Below are 19,086 nucleotides of genomic sequence, written 5' to 3'. Positions count from 1 at the left end.
GCATTTTCTAGCCGAAATGGCAAAAGTTCTTCCTGCAGTAAAAACTTCTCACTGAGAATATATTTAGACATAGCCATAGGTTTCCGATCGATTTAAAAAATGTATAATGTCCAGCTCATGGAGAAGGAAAATAAAAATTCTCATTTAAAAATATTTTGAACTGGCGACTCATTATACCCTACACAACTATGTTGTCAGGGTAATATAGCTTTGTGCAGCCCCAAAAGTTTGTAACGCCGCGAAATATTGGTCCTAGACCCACCTTTAAGTATACCGATCGTCATATCTCGACTAGCTGAGTCGATCTAGACATGTGTGTCCGTCCGTCCGTCTGTCCATTATAATTTGTAAACACGATACAGGCCACAGTTATGGACCAATCTTCACGAAATTTTGCATGTAGGATGGGTTCTGGCCAATGAAGACCCCTATTGTTTTTGGGAAAGATCGGTTAATATTTAGGGGATGAAATGGACCAAATACTAAATTTTTGTCGGTTTTTCTGGTCGCTCCACAGGCCTGAACATCGTGAAATTTTGCATGGAGAAGGGGGTCGGGCCAAAGAATAAGCATGCCTGTTTTGATAAAGATCGGTCAATATTTAGCGGGTCAAATGGATCCTGACTTTTGTGTGAAAAATGGCAAAATTTGTATTCTATAGCGTATATATTTACCCCTGAAGGACATAGACCCGAAAAGTTGATATTATATCCAAGAGGAGTGGTTGACCTTTAAATTAAGACCCATTATATTGTTGCATGTGCTCTGATGTGGGAGTTACACCTAAATATTTACAGGTATCTCCGTATTTGTATGTTTTTTAGTAACCCATTATCACTCTAGAGAGCCGAACATAGCGCTGATCGCTTTGAAATGTTTCATGAGGTTCCAGTTATGGTCAAGGACAACGCCTATAATTTTCGGTGATGATCAGATAATAGTTTTGGAATGAAGTGGACCGAAAACTTAATTTTATGTCAGTGTGAGGAAGAGGTGCTATTTAGCTCTAATCGGGCAAGAGTGTGCAAATATCACGAAATATTGCCCAGGCTCGGAATACACATCCGTAGAAAATTTGAGTTCAGTGGTAGTTGTGTAGGGTATCGTATGGTCGGCCCCGTCCGACTATACTGCTCCGCTCACTGGTTTTATAGTAATAATTTATTGATTTATAACCTCTAGGCATTTTTCCAAATAAAAATATTTTAATGTTTTAAAAAAAAAAAAATAAAATTCAGTATATGTGTCCTGAATATCAGTATCTTTGTTGCATTGTTTATATTACCATTTTAAAACAATACATACATATTTATTTATTTATTTTCTAATAACTTATAACAGAACTATGTGTATATGTACGAAGAGTTTACTTCATTTTTTTCTAAATAGTCAATAGATATGTTAATAGCCGTTAGATGTATTTTAGAAAACATTTCACTTCTGTTTATCGTAAAAAAGTCAAGACTACAAAAAATAATCATCTTTTTGCAGATATTTTACTATGAGTGAATATAGAGTTTAGATTTTGTATGTAAATATTAAATTGCCACGAATTTTGTTCGTTTGAATACTATTTTTGTTTTTGTAATTTCAGTCTTAAATTTAGTTTTTTGATTGATTTTTTTTTCAAAACATGAATAATGTGGAAAGTAAAATAAATCATTGGGATAAGTAATGCAATTTATATTTATGGTATAAAAGGACACAATGGAATAAATAGACGTATATAAGAAACAAAATATAAAATATTGACGGAATAGACGACACTTAAGTTTAAGTTTTAATTTATGAAGGAATTAAAAAATATCGGATACATTTTTATTGGCTTTTGTGTAAATGGTGCACCAAACACCCGAGGTCTGTCCGATGGAGACGAAATTTGGAATGGATATCGTATTGAGTATAGAATGACGTATGTAAAGATTCATTGAAATCAGCTCCCATATGTATATTTAAATGGTGCACCAAAGAGCCTACACTCAGTAGAAAAAGTCTGCGTACAACCTTACGGTTTACTCTATAATGCTCGAAAAACAATTTTGTTGCACAAAATCAGCTCTTCAATGAAGAAATAACATACGGTGAAATTGGTCGAATTGATGGTAGAACAAAGTCTTCAATGCAAAGAGTCCACATTCTGGCCGGCAGCCAATTCTGACAAGTCGTGAAACGCACAAAGTTTTGTGCAACAAAATCCAAGAATGTCAAATAAAACTATTTAAATTTAAAAAGGAATTTTATTAATTTCAAATGGAATTTTATGAATTTCAAATGCAATCCTTGGAATTTCGAATGGTAGTTTCTATGAATTTCGAAAGATATTCTATTAATTACAAAAGAAATTTTCGAATTACAACTTAAATGTTATGAATTGCAAATGGAATTCTCGAATTGTGAATTGTATGTTGTGAATTACTCGAATTATCGATTTTTTCGAGAGTAAGCGGTAATCGATATGTGAAAAACTTTCTGTGGTGGTAGTTTATTAAGTAAATACGTCATTTGCTGGTGGGATTTGCTTGTAATTTTATAAAAACAAAAATAAGTTAATAATTATGAATGAAAATGTCGGAATTTTTTGCCAACTTATTGACCAATATATTTCTTTATGAATTCTGAATTAAATTGTGCTAAAATATTAATTAAACAAGTTGCACCTGCTTATTATATGTGCTAAATATAATTAATTAGGGCGTTCGTGTACAAAATTAATTTTAAAATAAAATCGATCCTGTATTATTTTTATTATCCTTTTCTGATGATCATTAATTAATTAATTTCGGAACAAACCTCTACATCCGTCCACCCAGGAAACCAGTTAGCAGAAATGAATTCGTATTGGGTTTGAGTCAAAGCGCAACACCTAAAATTTTTACTAGCGTTGCACAGAAAATGGTAGCAAAACTTTGCACAAATTAAATCTTCTGTCTGGAGTATAATTGAGATAACAATGGGAATATTGAAGGGCCGATGGACAATTTTGGGCCATTACATAATATATTTGTGGCATCACATAATATATGTTTGCAGTTTAAGGTGCAGGGGTATAACGACCCAATTTTAATTCAGATTTCATTGGACAGAGCGAATTTATTTTTAAACAGTAACTTTTCTTTTTGTGTCTTATTTTCCTTTTTGTTATCGATAGCTAATTTGGCATCGATTCATCGGAAATTACGATAGTAAGCATTCGATATCGGATGCGGTCATGGTTAGTTCGATGATCTCGACAGAATAAACTCGAAAGTCATAATTTGACACCTGCTTGGAAGTTTCTCTCGAAGATATTTGGTTCCATTCATCATGCAGCATTTTTGTGGCCATTGCGTTAGAAGTAATTTTGCGTTGTCGGATTTGTCGTTCCATGGCATCCCATAGGTGCCCTATTGGCTTCAGATCAGCGACAGTATCCAAAGCTTAACTATATCAGCAGTTTGCTTGGGGTCATTATCCTGCTGGAAGTAGTTGTCGTTCTCCAGACGCATTTTCTCGGCGCTCCACATCAAATTTTTCTTTAAAATATTAAGGTACGCATATTTATCCATGATAGACTCGATGAAATGCAATTGTCTCACGTCACTAGTAGCCACACAACCCCATATCATTCTACCGCTGCCGCCATGTTTCATAGTCGGTACCAAGTTGTTCGTATCCAGCACCGTACCCTTTATCGCAATACCATCTTGCGCCCATTGATTACATAAAACGCAAAACTTATCTCCCTTTCTATTAAGGGAACCTCCCTCATTCTCGATTTTAAATTTTCAAGTTTTTCAATGGGCTGGTAAATCAATACCAAAGCTTGTTAAGGTTTTTAACTTTGCAGATATATATATTTGGAGATTTAAATGGAAAAGACAAATAATTTACAACATTTTTTTGTTATTGTTTTATGGGATTAAAGAAAAGTCCTTATTTTTGGTGGCGGGCATGATAACTATTCACTGGAACATCGGAATCCGAAAATGCATCGGAATCAAAAATCAACAAAATGGCAGACCTTTGAAAAAATATTTTTGGAAAATAGCCTATTTTTTACCACAAACCAAGTTAAACACTAAGGAAGATCTTGACCGATTGGATTTATCCTAGTTCATACCATAGCTATACACTCTCAGAGAAACGTCCCAAAATTTGCAATTGATCGGATTAGTTTTTGATGCTAGATTTTCACTTGAAATTTCATAGGGACGTTCTTGAATTAGTATAGATTCCAATTAAATCAGAATAAACATTTTTTGAAACCGAGAGTGGGGGATCCCCTTAACTTAAAAAAAAAAACCAAAATTTATCATATTGTAATGGATATAAAATATACTGGATTTTTTAAAACTTATTTCGGGATTTTTTTTGTCTAATTGTATATATATTTTGTACGCAGACTTTTTCTACTGAGTGTATATTTGTTCGATTTAAAATTAGTATATTAAGTTTTGTTGAGATCGGTTTAAACAATCTGAAACAATTTTTAATGAAAATACCAATGTACGCTTTTTTATAATTTTTTGTTGGACTTTTTAGTTTTTTAGTATATAATACGTACGTATAATACGTAAAATTAAACTACATCGTATGATAATGTCATGACATAGTGTTAAATTATTTCCGAATTATGTTTATTTCTATTTTGAAAAAAAAAAGATAAATAAAAATTCAGTTATAGATCAAATGACAGTACAAAACTACAAAAAAAATATTCTATTCAATGTGTACTTGAGCATACGTATGTCTGTCTATACGCACATTTTTTTCCTCTATGATTTATATTATATTAAAACTATTTAAGTACATTTAGAACACTTAGCAACAAAATTATACCAATTGTAACATCCTTAGTAGTATTTTAGTTTGTTGTTGTTGTTTTTTTTTTTTTTTTTAATTTTTATTTCACTAGATTCCCCCGAAATTTGGGGGACTGCGGGTGGGTTTCATTGATTCATGGCCAGGGTGTGTGCATCGGTGTAAACAAAAGCATCTAAAACTTTGTTCATCTATTTGTATACACAACTTGAAGTTGTAAAGTAATTCTCGATTCTTTCTTTTCTAAAGAAATTTTTATTTTATTAGTTGTTGTTGCTGTTATTGCTACCTTTTCTCATTGGGAAATTTCAAAATTTCTATAGGACAATGTTGCTTGGATGCTTATTTGCTTATACTCCTTCTTCCTCAATTTGTACAACAACATCATCCACATTATTATCATTAGCTTGAGGTTCTTCCACTCGCTCATCCGTTTCCACTTCTGTAGAATTTTGATTACATTGCTCCAGGATTTTCTCCGGTATCGAGAGTGAGCTATGCTTACGCTCAGCTAAAGCGGTTTCACTGTCAGCCTTCAACAGCGTCGAACGTCGTTCGTTTATTATCTGATCGTAGAAGTCGTTGTTCTGTTCCAAATTCCGATGATCCGATCGTATATAGAATATCGAATCATCATGTTCGGGAGCTTTTTGTACCTTGGGTCGATCATAAGTCCGTGATGAGTGACTTCGTTGCAAATTTTTAATACGTTCTTGCTGCGGCAAAGATTTAGTTAGCTCGACAATAGCAGCATTACCCATTAGTGGCAGGGAGTCAGGTCGTGGTTTTTTCAACATACCACAGTGGTTGGGTGATTTCAAATTTGTATTTGGTGGTGGGGGTGGTGGTGGATCAACGGGATTGATGGTGGTGGGTGTTGTTGTCAGCGATGACAGGGAGTCGGTTGGTTTCAATTGTAGTGCTTCGTCGTAATGTTCTAGTCCCTCTTCGGGCAGACATGGTTCTAAACTCGACTGACCGGAGAGTTGTCTTATTGGGGCAGGTGGTTCGGAGCATACTGAAAGTTGACTTCTGCAAGGAAAATATATACATAGGCATACATACATTAATAGATATATATATATATATATATATATGTGTGAGAAATTTAAACAACATATTGCGATACGTAGGGCGGGTACGAAATACGAACTAGAAGGGTACGAAAAGTAATACAATGTACTTAATATGCCCTAATATACCCTTTGTATTGGGTATATTGAAATTCGAAAGGGCAATCGATTTCTTGGTCCCAATTTATCACGGTTCATCGTATATGTTAATATTTAAATAAAGATAAGCAAATCCGAACTTTAAACAAGGCTTGGGATGTCAATGGAAAAAAGCGCCCACAGTCTTCAAAATACCGTAAATTGTGGAGGGATATTTTCTATGAAGGCTATGCTAAAATATTGCTATGCCATAATATGGGCCTATATCAAAAACTTTCTATAAAGAAGTTCCGATCAATTTTAGTTATTTTGAATGTTCATCTCAAGGTGATAATAGATCGAAATGTCCGAACTTAAAACTTGCAATATCGTAAATATGGAGGGATCTTTTTATGGAGGCTTTGACAAATTATGTACCTATATCGAAACCAATGTTGTTTTTCACGGAATGCCAGTTAAAGCCACTTCGCCACAGCCACAACATACGGCTGGAACCTTCAAAATATCAAAAATCGATCGGGACCTTTATAAGAACCTCATATCATGACAAATTTATATGGGTTTTTCAAGTTCCCCACTTTTTGCCTGAACATAACAAAATTTACTTACCGAAATTCTTTCTCCACCGATGGCGTTGCCGAAGGCCCGGAACAGTAACGTTTGGGGGAACGTAATATTGACTTGGGCACCACCTCTGGACTATGCAAATCGACTTGTATACGCCTCGAGTCTATACTGGAGGCTCGACTTACAATTGACGTTCGACTCGCGATTGACGAACAACGGACCGTCCAGCGGCCACTATACGATGAATCCGACATTGTGGAACATCTGTAATGAAATAATGAAAGAAAAACGGGAAAACCGCAACATAACGCATGGATTTTAGTGAACTACTGATCAGGGGGGAGAGGATATAAACGCAGTTGCATTACATTTACCTTCGATTACCCAACGGACTCGTAACTATTGCTTTATCCTCCTCATGCTCGATGGGTTTCTGACGGGCCAGCACGTGTCGTTTGGCTGTGTCCGAACGTTTTGTTCGCTCCGCCACCCGCTCCCTTTGCTTTTCGTTGGCCACTCGGCAACTTTCGTCGAACGAGGCCGCATGGTGCCAGAGCAGTTTGTTGTTGGCCGGCGGCGGCTGCAGCAGAGCACACTGTATCGATGACGTGCTCTCTCGGGTGGCTCTTTGAATTAAACTATTACTAATACGAGTACCACGATTTTTGACCTGGCGCCCACTGTTGTGTGACGCCGTTGTCGGTTGCGTGAATGTGGAGGTGTTGTTGGTGGTGGAAGTTGAGTTGGAGGCATTGGTTGCAGGACGTTGATTGTGGTGCGAGTGATGGTTGTGGTGATGGTGGTGATGATGGCGATGGGTTCGATGCCGTTTGTGTTCCGCCAACAGCAGGGTTTTGTGATTCGGCGAGAGTAAATGTGATATATTAGTGGAATAGGCGAGTGTTGATGAGGAGGCATGATGGGTGGAGAGGTTAGGCACAGAACCAGTGTAGGAGATACGTCTCAGTTTTGGTGAAAAGCGAGCAGATGCACTAATTCGTGTTGCGGATTTTTGTAATTTTGCAATAAAACATGTTTTCGATTAAAATAGTTTATGGAGTTTTTGGATGGAGGAGTTTTAGTTTTTTCTTAGCGTATGATTTATATTTGAACTATCGAATTGTTGGGTAATATTTGGTAATTTACAACAAAAATATTCTCCAATTTTTATATGTTTTTGTATCTTTTTATACAAAGCAAACGAAAGCGTGGAAGAAGTGAAAGAGATTAGATGTTTTGGCTTGTGACTTACCTCAGGGTTTTAGAGAATTTTATTAATTCTGCCGTTAGAGCTTCACGATCGAAGGGCGCGGGTGTTGCCTGTGGCTGTTCTGTAGCCGGTGATGAACGAAAAACACCAAATTGTTGATCCCATCGTGTCGTTTGGTATTGAAGACCTTCGAAGAGATTAAAAAATAGCAAGGTAAGACGATTGATATGTTATTCACATGGAATTTTATATTTAATCTATATCTATTTCAGAAAATTTGGAGCCAATTTACAAATGTCCTTCTGTCCATTGTCTGTCTGGCCGGCTGGTGCGCACCATAACCCTCGAAGGGAATAATCAAATTCATCCAAACTTTGAACATCTTATTATTTCCTCCAAACTTAGTTTAGGTTTGAAGATGGGTACCACTCCTTCTGGTACCTTCCACACAATATAGACAATATTGTGCAAAAAATCCTGTGTGGAACACCGAAGACCTTCTCCGCAAACCATAGGGCATATATCTGTCGGCATAGCCGACCGACACTTTTTTACTTGTTTTTATTTTATAGCACAACAACTTACCTATTGCACGCCTTTGAGATGCCGAACTACTTTGATTGCTACGCACTGTAATTTTACTGCCATTGACACCGGCTCTGAAACGTGCCGGTACCACTTTCGCCGCTGAATCTCTCGCCTCAAATGTCATGACACACGATGCGACGACAATAAAGCCACCAAAACCCATAACAATGGGTCCCACATATGAAAAATTATTCAAATGAAATCCTTTCAGATCATTTTTAACGCGAACTGTGGCATTGCCACGTAGTTCGGAACCGATGGATAAATAGTCAGCATAGTAACCTGCATCGGGTGAAAAATATATTTATTTAAACAAAAAATTAACACACATATATAAACTTAAAACATTTTATTTGCAGGGGGTGTTCATTTTCAGGGGAAACTAAATTATTTTATTTAAATAATTTTTGTGTGTTAAATAATTTATGTAAATGTAAAGCTTTGCAAATGAAAACAATTCAAAAACTCTCACAACCCCCCACACTCTGGCCAGCAGCAAAACATTAAACAAATGAGTTTTCATATTTCCCCAGCTATTCGATGAAACAAAAACTTAAAACATGTTGGAAAAAGTGATTATGTAAATTGTTAGACACTTACCTAATGTTGCCATTCCCGCGCCAAGCAGCAGCAATGTCACACCCAAAATCAGGGCTCGACATGCATGCCACAGGCATTTCGATGACATTTTTCCACGCACCACCTGGACATTCCATGTTGCACCTGAGGCTGGATGTGCACGACGTAAATTACCCAACGAATGTTTGCGTCGTTTGCTGGCAGCACTACCGGCAGTACGCCGGGAAGGCATTACATCGGGTTCAGAGTGTATCTGCTAAACGGTTGTTGTAATGTGTTGAGCACCCTTGTTGTTATGTTGATGTTTGAAGTGTGTCCTGATATGAATATCCTGTCAATGTAATATAGACATACATGTTTAGGGTTTATTACACTATTTGCGGTGTATTTATGTGTGTGTGTGTATGTTTTTCATGGAATCGGAAAAATTTGCAATCGGGTATTTTATTTAGATTTCTTGGAAGCAATACCAAAATTGACGTCAATAATTATTCATAACTCAAATTACCATGGTAATGATAATCTAAAATAGGATTACAATAAATCAGAACAAATCAATACTATTAAAAAAGTAGTGTTTGGCGGGTTATTTGGGATACCATTTGTATTTTGTTTTTGCAAAATAGTCAGGCTTAATCCCAGTTTGTTGTTTTTTATAAAAAACAACAAACTGGGATTAAGCCTGACTATTTTACTATTAAAAAATTAAATTAAATATTTTTTGAAGGACTATCATAAGCGTGGATTTTTTTAAATAGTTTTCAAGGACTATCATAAGCGTGCACTTTTTACAAAATATTTTTTCGAAGACTATCATAGACGTGGATTTTTTAAAAATATTTCCAATGACTGTCATAAGCGTGGATTTTTTAAAATATTTTTTTTCAAGGACTATCATAAGTGTGGATGTTTAAAAATTTTTTTTCAAGGACTATCTAAGCGTGGATTAAAAAAATATCAAAGACTGTCATTCGCATGAATTTTTTAAGAAATATTTTTCAAGGACCAAAATAAGCGAGAATTAAAACAAATTAAGAACTTTTATTTCAAAGGACTATTACAAGGCATGGATTTTTGTATAAAAAAATATTTATGCAAGGACTGTTATGAGGCGTGTTTTTAATATTTCCTAAAGGAATTATAATGAATTTTTTAAATATCGGATTATTATAATGCGTAGATAAATAATTCCATAGGATTATTATAAGGCCTGTTTTTTTAAAGATTTCTATATTCGGGTTTTACCACACTGTGGTTCAGGTATTATGTATTTGTGCATATGTTTGTAACAGGCAAAAGGAAACGAGATAGATACATGGTTCCTTCGGAGGATATGCATAGAATCACTTTCTAAATTGATCTATGCATGTCCGTTCGTCTGTCTGTTCAAGTTAAATTCTAAAAAAAGTACAGGTCGCAATTGAATGGTCCGAATTGAATGAAATTTCCTAGAGGTCACGTAATCGGCCCACGGACGAACCCTATTGAAATTGGGAAAAATCGGTTCAGATTTAGATATATCTCCCACATATAAGTATATATATATTTGGATTTGGACGAAATTTGGCACAGCGTACAAAACTTAATCTAGAATGACGTGTACTAAGATTTATATATAGCTCCCATATAATTTTTCGCCCGATTTTAACTGAACCGCTCGGTTCAGATTTAGATATAGCTCCCAAATATATTTACCTTCGACTTTATGTAAATTGTGCACTAAAGACCCAAAGTTTGTACGATTGACACATAATTTTGTGTAGTGTACTGAAGTTAATAAAAATAAATCTCTGGCAAATTTCATTGAAATCGATTCTGATTTATATATAGCTTCCATATATACTTTCCTTGGAGTTTAGGTAAATTTTGCCCCGATTTACATAAATTTGTCCCCTTGTACGCAAAAGACTCTAAACTTGACCGAATGAAATGAAATTTAGCATAGATTCCAGAAAGGCATAAATATCGCATATTTGAGTTCGTTCAATTTCATGTCAATGTTCTTTCGAAAGGGCGGAGTCTGTTAGGAGACATATGTAAAATATACCCAAAGTGGTGAAGAGTATCATATCGAGCCATATTCGCAAAAAAAACGTAACCCTCAAATTTAAAATTTTACCGGAGAAGGTTTGTTTTAATAAATTCAGATTTAATAATCAACCAATCAATTTTGGTAGTACGTGCAAATTTAAAAAAAAAACGTCCTTATTGCTTTATTGTTTTTCAAAATATTCATTTAACATGATATTTGTCTGTCATTTAGTAAAGTTTTTCCATTGAAAAATCCGTTTCCGTTGAATGCAATATTTAAGGTTAAATGAGATTTCCATGAATTGTTGTTGTTGTTGATACAGGTGTACTTTTTATTGCATTTTAAAAAATGAAGCCTTGGCGATAAGTTTGATGTGCAAATATCATTTGACTTTTAAATTCTTTGGATCAAACATTACAACTATTTATATATGTGTGTATGTGAATGTTTATAGCAATTCAATAATATATGAAATATGTATAAAATTTAACATATAATATATATATATATATATATATATATACTAGCGGGCCCGGCAAACGTTGTCTTGCCTAGCAATATTGTTGATGTATATTTTTTTAGATTTGTTTTTAATACATTGGTATTTACCAGACTTTATGTGTGCTCTGGTAAATACCAATGTATTAAAAACAAATCTAAAAAAATATACATCAACAATATTGCACATTTTAGTACTGAATTTCTACAACTTGATGTTTTTGAGCGAGTCTTCTTTCTATTTTTTGCCTTCTAAAGATTTGATGGATATACATTTATTAATATTTGAATTCGTGAAAAAATTTAAATTTGAAGGCAAATATAAATTTAGCTTTCGGATTTAATTAAATTTTCCCAAATTATTTATAAGACATCCGCATAGCGGTAACCCAATATTAACATATTTTTCTATACCCTCCACGATTTAATATAGAGTTTTAAAATTTGCAAATACATTGAAACTACTCCTATGATATTTGGTATTGAAAATGTACAATATTGGTTCACTTTTTAGGAAAGCCCCCATATAACGGTACCCCAATACTCAACAGAATTGCTTTTAATTTAATATTAGGAATACTTATTGAGAAGAAACTCTACCTACTTAAAATTATCAATATTGATCCAAGTATTGTGGTAGCACCTACTTAAACGTATCCCTTAATATTTAGTATTTACGAATAGACCCCATTTAAAGGTACTCCACATTTTTCGACCTTCTTGAATTTTAAAAGGTGTAAGTAAGACAACATTCTCCAATCTCCGACTTTTTTAATGTTTTTCTCAAAATTTTCTTTGGTAAAACTCTTCCCGCTGCAATTAAAACCAACCGTAGGAAAATGTGAGTCAAATTGGTGCAGTCAATAAAAGCACGTACACGTTAGCATCCAATGCGCAATTGTCTCCATGTAGGATTCGAATTTATATATTTATACTTCCCCAATATAAGAACATACCTTCCATAGCTAGCTAAATTGTTGCGATATTTGTAATCATTTGTAGCGATTATTGAACATTTTAACCCTACGGCCAATAACCGGGTACATTTGTAACTTTTTTGCATAAAAATGCTGTAAAATTTTTAATAATGGAGATATTTGGATCAAATTTTGAGGAATCATTCTTGAGGTATTTTCACACATAATCGAAGAAAAAAATTATAAATATTTTCCATATATGTATATAATTTTTACAATTTTTTAAAGTTATTACCTACGTAGATCAATAACCGTGGTACATTTGTACCCATCCAAAGATAGCTCTGTAACTCATAAAAAAATTGGACTATCGTGAGTTTTTTCTACAGTTTACGGGTCTGGTCTAGATGTAGGAACTCAAAATTATATATACATTAAAAGAATATATATTTAAATCCTCGTTATAGCATTCGAATGGGTTAAGCATTTTTAGTTATTTTTTATTAGGACCTTATTTAGGTGTTCATCAGCTCCTCTGCAAATTTTTGTGGCCCTAGACAACATGGAGTCATCAGGGCGACTTGTGGAAGTCAGATTTAGATATATCTCCCATATATATTTTTGTCCGATTTAAGGTAAATGGTGCACCCTATATATCATTCGATTTGCACGAAATTTGGCACAGCGTAATGAATAAGGTCTAGAATGATGTGTGCAAAGTATCGTGAATCGGATCATAGCTTCGCCCGATTTTGGGTAAATAGTCCACTAAAGTCCCTTGAAATCTTTTGATTTGCACGAATTTTGGCATAGCGTAATGAATTAAGTCTAGAATGATGTATAAAAAGTTTCGTGAAAATCGGTTCAGATTTAGATATAGCTCTCATATATAGCTTCGTCCGATTTATGAAAAATTGTGCACCAAAGTCCCTATATATCTTTCGATTTGCACGAAATTTGCACAACGTACTAAATTAAGTCTAGAATGATGTGTGCAAAGTTTCGTGAATATCGGCTCAGATTTAGGTATAGGTCCCATATATAGCTTCGTCCGATTTTAGGTAAAAAGTTACGAATTTTGGCATAGCGTACTGAATTAAGTCTAGAATGATGTGTGCAAAGTTTCGTGACAATTGGTTCAGTTTTAGATATAGCTCCCATATATATTTTCGTCCGATTTTATGTAATTGGTGCACCAAAGTTCCTATATATCTTTCGATTTCCAAGTATTTTGGTATAGGGTACTGAATTAAGTCTAGAATGATGTTGCTAAGCTTCGTGAAAAGATCAACGTACTGATGTAATATAAATTAGTCTCTGGCAAGTTTCTCTGAAATCGGTTCAGATATAGATATATAACAAAAACGCGACGTCTGTTAGGATACATATGTAGAATATACCCAAAGTGGTGAAGGGTATCATATAGTCGGCCCAGTCCGACTTTACTACTTCCTTACTGGTTCTTCCCTAAAAACCTTCCCACTTGAATTACAGATAACTGAAAGAAATTTTTAGTCAAACCGGTCCCGCCGTTCTCAAATTGATGAGGTACTATACGTTTTTTACATCAATTTTATAAGTAGATTTAAATTTTTTTTACTTCAATTTGAAAAGTTATTCTTTGTTTGGATTGACTCCCACGCACTATTCACGAAAACAGATTATGTATGAATTGGTTAAACACCCAATCTCTAATCCGGCAAAACGCATAGAAGCTATATAGCGCGCCATTTGTCAAATGATCTTAAAATCAACTCAAGAACTTAAATTACGGTACAAAAACACAAAAAAAAAAAAAATATTGCACCATCTGTCGGATGAATTTCAAACTACACAGAAACACTCCTCACGCCCCTTAGAGAGCCTGTACATACAATTTGGTCAAAATCGGTGCAGTAGTTTTTGACTTTAGCGATCACGAACATATTGAATCACATTGAATCAATAAAATGCTCAATATGATCCTTCCTTGCATCCTGAACCTTTAGAAAGAGGTTATGTCTGTTTGTTTTTGTAAAACTCTTTTTATTTTGCTCCAAAGATTTTGATCGATGCGGTAAATCAGATCTTTACCCTGATTGTGTTGGCCCAACACCAATCTTTGACATGTTTTTGTGTAAGTAAACAAGTGATGGGAACTATAACGTTTTCCAAAACATTCATGTAGACAATCCGATCCATTACTTCATAAATCTCGTAAATAGATGGAACTCCTAAAAAACTTTGAATACCCTCCACCGTAGGTATACCGACAGATACTTGCAATGAAAATATAGGGAACATACCAAAAAGTGGACTATACCGATAATTCTACATGTACACCAAATAAAAATGTCAGCAAATTTTTAATGTGGATTTTTCCTAAATTCTGAAAACCCAAAAACGTGGACTGATACTGATAACGTATGGCAGAAAAAAAATTTTTAAAGTACTGCAATTTAAATTGCAAAGTTATATGAGGCCATGTCTATTGATTATGTTAGTGTAGGAATTATCGAATATTTGGGCTATGCCTAAACGTGAACCGATATAGCTCATCTTCGAACTTCACCTGCCTGCAGACAAAAAACCCCTATGAAAAATTTCAGTACCGTGATTACAGACGGTCCGACAGGTAAGTCGATCTAGCCGACTTAGAATTTTACCCTGATTAAGAATATACATACTTTATAGGGCCGAAAATTATTATTTCGATGAGTGAGAAACGGAAAAACGAAATGAATATATCCTCCATATTATGGTGGAGGGTATAAAAAGGTGGTTATATGACGACTACCCCTAAAAAAGGTAAAATATGAAGGTAAAATGAACAAAATGTACAAAATTTCATCGAATTCGCCAAATGTTGGCGATCTATCTCAATGCGTTTTGAGGCTAGAGTGATTACAACAAACCGACGGACATGGCTAAATCGTCATAGAATTTTTTTTTTTAACATAGCTGAAGCCGAGGTTCACCACCTTATAACTCGGGAATTACTTAAGCCACTCATTTCACGATCTTCGTGCCAGAGTAAAACTAGATTCCAACAAAATTTGACTACGTCTCTTATGTATCATTTTTCAAAATTTTAACTGCATCTACCTTTATATTATGCTGACATTTTGAAGCTCGATTTTGAGTTTTTTTTATTTTACTTCTTGATTTAATACGCACTTAGGAGCTTATAAAAATCGATTATAATATTATTGTAGTCGCGAATCTGAGTAATTAAATATATATTTTGTGTATGTAGTATGCACAGTTTCAAAGCAGAACTCATCCAAAAGTGAACATTTTGTGCGATCCAATTTCTAAAAACCTATTTTTGGGGGCCAACTTTTAAGATCTGTCAGTTGAATGATATGGTACGCGATCAGTAAGGTTTTTTATGTTTCGGATGTAATAAAATCTTCTTCGTGAAAATCCATCTACTAGAACGGCGGGAACTGGACTTCCAAAAACACGAAATTTGGCAAAAAAATGTCTGAAAATTTGTAATTTGTATTTTCTTTGGATCATTTCCTTTTCAATAAATAACCTGATACGGATTTTGAAATTTTGCGAAAACAGAACTTTAAAAACTTCAGCCGAAAGAGAGATGTATCAAATTTATCTCAAAAATAGAGTGAGCTGGGTCATCCATGGTTCTTAATGGACCGCATTGAAACATATATTGATCGAAGTATTTTTTAGGGTGCACACCGAAATCGGATGCGCGTTAATGGTATATGGAGTTTTCGGAAATTATTCGCGTTTTACGAGTTTTTGGGCACTTCAATGCAACATGTAGTACATCTTAGCCGTCATATGAAATTTCGCAAAATATATATGGATTGGAAGATAAACTTCAGTACTTCCTGGAAACCGCATGCGCATCAAATGATTTTGGGAATTACGCGATTTAGACGCAATTTAAGATGTATATTTCATAATATAGTTTTATTTTAAGATTTATTCCTATTTATAGAACCCCAAGATTTATCGGAAGGGTCTTGATATAATCCGCATGCTGTAAGTGATTATTTTTATATATGTAATTTTTTCGGTGAAATTCGGGTAAAATAAAAGAAAATTTTTTTTTGTTATTTGAATTTTTGCCTTGTAAGGGCAGAGATCATTTGAAAGTAATTTTAAGTGATTATTTATACTCTTTCGAGTCGATGATCTAAGTTTTGCAATGAAAAGGAAAGCCAGGAGAAGAACCTACGTACCCACCATTATACGACGCGTTTCGCCGTTGGTTAAGCGGCTCATCAGGCATATTGAGCTGTGTGGCTTTACAAAGGTCGTACGTTGATAACTTGTATTTATTCCGCCCTGACGCGAAACTTGCATATGCGAATTAAATCCTAATTTGTCAAAGTTCGACATTTGCCTTCATTCTAGAACAGTCCTTTTCAAAGCAAATTTTTGTTGTAGCGATGGGTTATTAATCCACACACCTACAATTGCTTCCATGGTATACACATGTTTTTACGCTACCGTTTTGGAAGCAGGGCTGCCAGATTTGACGATTTATCGTCATTTTGACGATTTTTTGGTCAAAAATTGAAAAATGACGATTTTTGCCCAAAATATGACGATTTTTGGCCATTTTAGTAATATTGCAATATTTAAGTTCTTTTTGTTATGGCAACATCAAAAATGTATAAAGCGAAAGAAAAAGTAAAAAGAATTTGAATATTTGGCATTTGGCATTTGTACTGTTACAAAGCCAACAACAGTTTACGTTTACCCAGGTAGATGAAAAACTACCAATCAGCTGTGCCGTTCTCTGGGTAGACAGCATAGGTGCCCAAAATTAAAATGCGTTAGTATGTGTGAGAGAAAACAGAACAGTACTGAACAAAATTGTGTGTACATTTTTGTGGTCGGAAAAAATTATTGATGAATTCAATTTTTGTTATTATATAAAATAAAAGCATTATTAAAAATGTTTTTATATGAATTACAAAGTGTATATGTCATAAAAATCTAATAAAGTTAATAAAGTAGCATATACCGAGATAATAATCATATTATAATATTAAATACTACGATAATTATCAAATATTTAATTCTTTAAAAAAACAGAAATTGTTCTGTTGTTTTTAAACATACAAAACGCATTTTGAATAATAAAATAAAAATCCAAATATACTGAAACACTTTTATCCCTAAGTGTTATTTCGTTGATTTTCTAGTTCTGCGGACACGACGTCGTGCGCGCACCCCAGTACGTGTTCATTCGATGCCTGTCAAACAACGACTGACTGAAAGAGCATAACAATGCGTGTGAGTAAGCAGCTACTTTAAAGTATACTGATGGGCACCTATGGTAGACAGCAACAAAACAAATAAAAGTTAACGGTTGTTGTTTTTTGACGCGGGCAAATTGAAGAAAATTGGTGAACGGTAACGTTGTTATATTAAATTTAAGTTTCAATTTATACAATGTTATTACAATTTTAAAAAGATTCGATTTGAAAGCATTTTTAAAATTGTATCTATGATAAGTCCCACATATATTAGTAATGAAAAGAATAATTCATTTTTCGATATCCTTAAAGAATTTCCACATTTTGTGAACGAAGATGAAAAACAAAAATTGGATTCAGAATTTCGCGAACTAAGGTTGTTTGATTTTGATAACATTTGTGAAAATGATGAAACCGATTTATTTCGTTTTTGGAATGCAATATTTGATTTGAAACGTGGTGATGGTTCATATGTTTTTCCTATAATAACTAAATTTGTACGGAAGGTAATGGTATTACCCCATTCCTCAGCAAATGTTGAGCGTGTTTTCAGCCAAGTAAAGCTAAGGATTTAATGGAGAAATTTATACCAAAGATTATTTAAAAGTTAACAAAACAAATTGTTATGATACGTTAATTAAAACCGACATGTTGCAAATGATTAACACAAATATTTCTTTCCAAAATGAATGACTTTATTAAAGTCGAAATGACTATTCAAATATTTATTTATAAAATAAATGAATTTCTTGATTAGCTTTAAGAAACGTGTTTAATAAATTGAATACCTCTTTTATGTTCCTTTTAATAAAAAATATATTTAAATATATCTAAATGTGCGTATTTAAATTTTTGACGATTTTTGATAAAAAAAATCGTCATTTTGACGATTTTCCCAAAAAAAAATCTGGCAGCCCTGTTTGGAAGTGTGTTGATGGCTCAGAACGTTAAGTGGTCTGGCAAGGCAAAAATTCAAATAACAACAATTAATTTCAGCTGAGCACGGTATCAACTACTATCATCAATCTAGGTACCAAAAATTATTGATGAACTACGAAAACAAAGAAGCCGATTTTTTGAAAATGGAATATTAAAAATTGGCAATATTGCTCATATACTTTATAGGTTCGGAAATTATTATTTCGATGAGTTTCAAACGAAAAAATAAAATTAATATTTTTTTGTGGATTTAGGAATGATAAATTTAATATACACTCCTAGCTAATGATGGAGTGTATAATCATCGCAATGAACCCGCCTTGCTGTTCGTTTGTATTGAATGTACGAGTCTGGTCAATCGGCATTTAAAGATAAACCTCTTATTTTAAAAACTTCCTTATTGTTTTATTGCCTTTTAAAATATTCATTTTGTATGAGATTTGCCTGTCGTTTTAACATTGTTTTCGTTTGCTATTGTCCTTTATTTTATTGTTAATGCTTTTCCATTGGAAATTCCGTATCCGTTCTGTGTCATGTCTTTTCGTTTCAGTGGATGCAATATACT

At 33.9% G+C, this 19,086-nt stretch overlaps 1 protein-coding gene across 1 annotated transcript; it reads right to left on the bottom strand.

Moving 5' to 3' along the window:
• Positions 1 to 5,150: 5,150 nt before the first annotated feature.
• On the bottom strand, positions 5,151 to 9,148 carry LOC133338293 (uncharacterized). The gene is made up of 7 exons (XM_061546469.1): positions 8,938 to 9,148; positions 8,335 to 8,619; positions 7,792 to 7,936; positions 7,326 to 7,531; positions 6,914 to 7,241; positions 6,582 to 6,803; positions 5,151 to 5,832 (listed from the first exon to the last, which is right to left on the bottom strand). Exons 1-7 carry the CDS (start codon positions 9,146 to 9,148, stop codon positions 5,151 to 5,153), a joined length of 2,079 nt encoding a protein of 692 aa, XP_061402453.1.
• Positions 9,149 to 19,086: the final 9,938 nt, after the last annotated feature.

Source organism: Musca vetustissima, unplaced genomic scaffold, assembly GCF_032173495.1.
Source record: "Musca vetustissima isolate MV318-11 ecotype Yass unplaced genomic scaffold, APGP_CSIRO_Mvet_v1 utg5865, whole genome shotgun sequence".
Taxonomy (NCBI): Eukaryota; Metazoa; Arthropoda; class Insecta; order Diptera; family Muscidae; genus Musca; species Musca vetustissima.
The sequence above is the reverse complement of the archived record's forward strand: the minus strand, read 5'-3'. Positions and strand labels throughout refer to the sequence as shown.